This window comes from Sinocyclocheilus grahami, unplaced genomic scaffold (assembly GCF_001515645.1).
Source record: "Sinocyclocheilus grahami isolate Dianchi unplaced genomic scaffold, SAMN03320097.WGS_v1.1 scaffold288.1, whole genome shotgun sequence".
Taxonomy (NCBI): Eukaryota; Metazoa; Chordata; class Actinopteri; order Cypriniformes; family Cyprinidae; genus Sinocyclocheilus; species Sinocyclocheilus grahami.
This window is the reverse complement of record NW_015505467.1, coordinates 1,402,051-1,406,554: the sequence shown is the minus strand read 5'-3', so window position 1 is coordinate 1,406,554 and position 4,504 is coordinate 1,402,051. Positions and strand designations below refer to the sequence as shown.

The following is a 4,504-nucleotide window of genomic DNA, read 5'->3' as shown; positions in this document are numbered from 1 at the left end:
TGAAAGCGAAACTACTTTGTTTGGCCTTCCAAAAATGGACACGACTAGAAATCAGTGGTTAAGTTGTATTTACAACACTGTTCCAGAACACTTCAACCCAAATATTCAGATGTGTGCAGCACATTTTATGGAGGACTGTTTCCTGATCCTGGGAGAGTAGACTACAATGCCGGCTGTTCTGACTCAAAGATTGTAAGTACGTTTTTTATATTTAAAGAGTTTTTATATTTTATTTATTTAAAGCGAGTTTTTTGGGCAGTGAAGAGTAGGGCTTGTTGTTTGTCATTTCGCCGATCACAAATGCAGACATGGTTTTATGTTTCCGCGGCGCAAGTCATTATAATCCATAATTATGTCCCCACTGGATGCAACAAATGCCTAGTTTATTATGGGTTTTCATGTTTTTGAATCATCGCTCTGGCCTGACAGGGCATCATCACAGTATGGTGAGGGGCGTAACATTTCCGTCACACGCTTGAGGCATTCGGCCAATCATAATGCACTGGATAGCTGGCCAATCACATTCAGACCGATGAGCTTTGTAAAAATCGACACGTTTCAGAAAGGTAGGGCATAGAGGAGAAACAATAATGTACAGTATGTGGAAAATTATGTTTTTTTAACCTTAAACTGCATAAACACATTTCATTACACCAAATACACCAAATAATGTTCTTTTTAGCAGCATCATATGACCCCTTTAACTGACCCTCAACTCTTTAGAAATAAAACAACACAGACGATGCACAAAACATTTGTTTATCAGACAGGCTGATAAAATATTAACAGGCTGTGTAGCTCTACATTTTACAGTGTAGACACCTTTCAGGAACAATTGTACAAATGTATGACAATTCCATTTCTCCATTAAGTTGCTTGTCCAGAAGACAGCATTAACCCATAAAGAGGCATGCTGGGTAATTCATGAGACCATTTTCTCTAGAATGGCTCTGATTTGGACCGGGTCAGTTCTGCCTTTGGTTTCTCTCTGAACTTCACCCATCAATTTGTTCAGTACTTTCTTATTACCCCCTCTGATAATCTGAACCTGCAACAACAAAAGTACATTTCCAAAAATGATTGCATAAATGATCAAAGATGGCAAGCAATTGATTTTTATAAACAAACAAACAATAAATAAATATTGTTGAAAAGTTTTATATTTAGTAATAATATTACATATTTGTGCTGGCTCAAAACATTTAAAGACAAACTGAGTTTTTAAGGTGAATTAACATTTGGATTTACCTCCTCAGGGTGACTGTCCACAATCCTCTTACAGATCTTTTGTAGCTCCTCTTTGTCATTTATCATCCACAAATCCTGCTCCTTCACTATCTGGCCCACTGTCTTCTCTGGAGCCTTCCACATCTCCTGGAAAACCTGCGCTCATCACATACAAGCACAAAACAGGCCTGTGGTTTAAGGAAAACCTCACACAATATAGCTTCTGACAACTGTTCTGGCAAACTAATTCTTATTATTAGCACAAATTAAATTTTTTTTCTTCACTTACTTGCTTGGCAGTTGAAGATGAGATATGACCAGATTCTACAAGATTGATCAGCTCAGCAAGAGCACATGGAGAGATGGGACTGAGAAAGAGAGGGAGAGATTAGAAAGAAACAACAGATTGCACTCTCAGAAAGAGATGTGAGAAAGACTCGGAGAACAAGAATTAGAAACATTAAGACCCATGAGAACTCATTACTGAATGGGTTAAACATGGCTTCATTCTGTGTGCTCACACAATTTGGCCGCACTCACATATTAGTGAACTTAAGAAAACAAGAAGTGATCATTGAGGCAGTTTCTGATCACTGAGCTGGCGAAGTCCCAGAAAAACACTCCTATCCCCCGGCATGAAGTGAACACAGCTTCCATTATTTATTACTTACTGACTGGAAACAATGTTGGTGAGAAGGAATAAAACAAACAGACTGGAAATAAGCCTCTAGCACTCACACAAAGACATGCTCCTTGTCTCTTGGAATTATTTATTCTAATTTATTTTCCAATGTTTTGGATGTATCACAGCTATTGAATGACTCTTTTCAGTGCTGGCTCACCTCTGAGAGACTTTCAGATTCTGACTATTCAGATTTCCAATCAGCTCTTTTATCACCCAGCCAATCACCTTCCTTGGTTCTGCTTTGGTCGTCTGAACAACATTCTCAAAGTAGTCTATAAGTCCGTCTTCATTCTGAAATAGAGTAGTTATCGTAGAATTTAAATATTTTAAATTAATATTAAATATTTAAAAAAAAATTAAAAAGAATAAATTATGAGATTTATCCAAAACTATGGAAGCCTGTTTCTACCTCAGAAAAAAAAATAAGACAATTGATAAAGATAAGGCAATTTTGGGATAAAGTTTAAGTTTAAAATAGTTTCAATTACGAGAAATAATGTCGCCATTGTGAGATATTTAAGATACTTAGAAGTCACAGTTGTGATAGAAGTTACAAGAAATAAAGCAGCAAGAATAACGTCACAATTAAGTGAAGCAGTTGCAATTATGAGATATAAAGATAATTATAAAATGTTAATAATAATAATTAATAATAATTTATGATTTATGCTAATAAATTAACATATAACACTATATTAATATATAATACACAATATATATTATATTAACATATATTTTATTTAAATTTATGTTTTATTATAATTTATGTTCCAATTGTGAATTAAAGTTGCAATTATGAAAAACAGCTGTAATTGTGATATGAAGTCAAAATGAGAAAGTCACAATTGTGAGATAAAGGCAATAATGAGCAGTCGTAATTGTGAGATAGTGACAAGAAATAAATTTGCAATTATGACAATTATAAGAAGCGATTGTGACATTTACGAGAAATAAACTTGCAAAAGTTATGATCATTTTTCTTTTTGAAGCAAAATGGAAAATCATAGCACTTTAAACTGGACAAAGTAAAAATGCAGTTGGAATTATTATTAGGATTAGAGTGCCTGATGGGAAATGTGCAATGTTGGGAAAATTACTTTGGAAATGCAATAGGTTACCCTATTTAAAATGTAAATGTTCAGATGCAACCCCCCTTTGTATTCGTTAATATTTTCATAAGTAACTGTAATTTAATCTCACATTTTTTTCTCAGTAAGTGTAACAGATTAGTTACATTTATTTTGTAATTAAATTACGTAATTCTACTACATGTAACAAGTTACTCCCCAACACTGGAAATGTGTGCCATAAAACAAACATGCACATCTTGAATGTGGACTTCCTCACCACCAGTGTGAAGCTGTGCTCTTGCAGGATGCCATACGTCTCCACTAGCCTTGTCCTTTTCACAGACGGCAGCTCTGGCAACTGGCCGCTCAGCCTCTCAATCACCACAACCTGGGCAGGGTCAATGCCAGCAGGCACTGAAGCTTCACTATCATAAACAAACAGTGGCGGCAAGTTGGGCTCTGGCATGAACCTGAGAGATAAAGAGAGAGAATGTATGTACATGCGACACAGCAGAAGGCGTGACTCAGGCAGGTCATGTGGGGAAACACAAGAGCGTGTTCTTATCAGGTGCAGAGATAAGCCAGCATTTGTTGTGTTCACACAGCGTGTGTATCATCTCATGGCCTAATCTCCAGCCCTCTCTGTCTCTCTGTCACACCCCTCTCATATATCTCTACGACCTGAACCAGCCACACATGTCCAGCCACTGACTGTCTGAAGGCGTCCGCTCCGGTGGCGGCCCATCAGAAGCACAGGTGACTCAGCCCTCTTAAAAATTAATGTAACAGTTTAAGTGATAAAACTAACTGTTTTAATCCATTTCAAATGTGCATAACTCACATGCATATATGTATTTTTCATGCATCATACTGCAGCTCAGGCAAGTTCTGATCACTGCATGAATGCAAGAAACACGGCTGAGATGGGATATTCAAATTACTCATTAATTTCTGTCAAAAATGCAGCCAAAAAGGCAAAACAGAGAAATTAAATTGACTTCTTTCCACGTAGATAACAAATCATAAATACTGTATTGGTTGGTAAGGTTTTTAAAAGAAGACATCTATTTTATCGAAAATGCAGTAAAACAGTAATATAGTGAAATAACTGTTTTCAACTTTTATATATTTTAAAGTTTTATTCATTCGTGATTCAGTGATGGCAAAGCTGAATTTTTAGCAAGTCACGGTCACATGATCCATCAGAAATCATCCAAAAATGGTAATTTGGTGCTTAAAAGAAACATCTTTTATTGTCAATGTTGGAAAATGTTTTTCAGGATTCTTTGATGACTAGAAATAACTGCATTCATTTTACATAAAAATATGATATAAATATCTATCTATCTATCTATATATATATACACACACTGTATATATATATATATATACACACAGTGGGGAAAAAAAGTATTTAGTCAGCCACCAATTGTGCAAGTTCTCCCACTTAAAAAGATGAGAGAGGCCTGTAATTTTCATCATAGGTATACCTCAACTATGAGAGACAAAATGAGAAAAAAAA

At 35.6% G+C, this 4,504-nt stretch overlaps 1 protein-coding gene across 1 annotated transcript in view; it reads right to left on the bottom strand.

Annotated features, from left to right (window-relative positions):
- Positions 1–750: 750 nt before the first annotated feature.
- Positions 751–4,504, bottom strand: part of gatb (glutamyl-tRNA(Gln) amidotransferase, subunit B) — a 24,988-nt gene continuing 21,234 nt past the window's right edge. The window contains exons 9-13 of the mRNA XM_016292579.1: positions 3,260–3,452; positions 2,070–2,203; positions 1,517–1,595; positions 1,249–1,383; positions 751–1,048 (exon numbers count right to left, since the gene is read on the bottom strand). Coding sequence (XP_016148065.1) covers positions 923–1,048; positions 1,249–1,383; positions 1,517–1,595; positions 2,070–2,203; positions 3,260–3,452 — 667 coding nt within the window. The 3' untranslated portion in view covers positions 751–922. The remainder of the gene's footprint in view (positions 1,049–1,248; positions 1,384–1,516; positions 1,596–2,069; positions 2,204–3,259; positions 3,453–4,504) is intronic.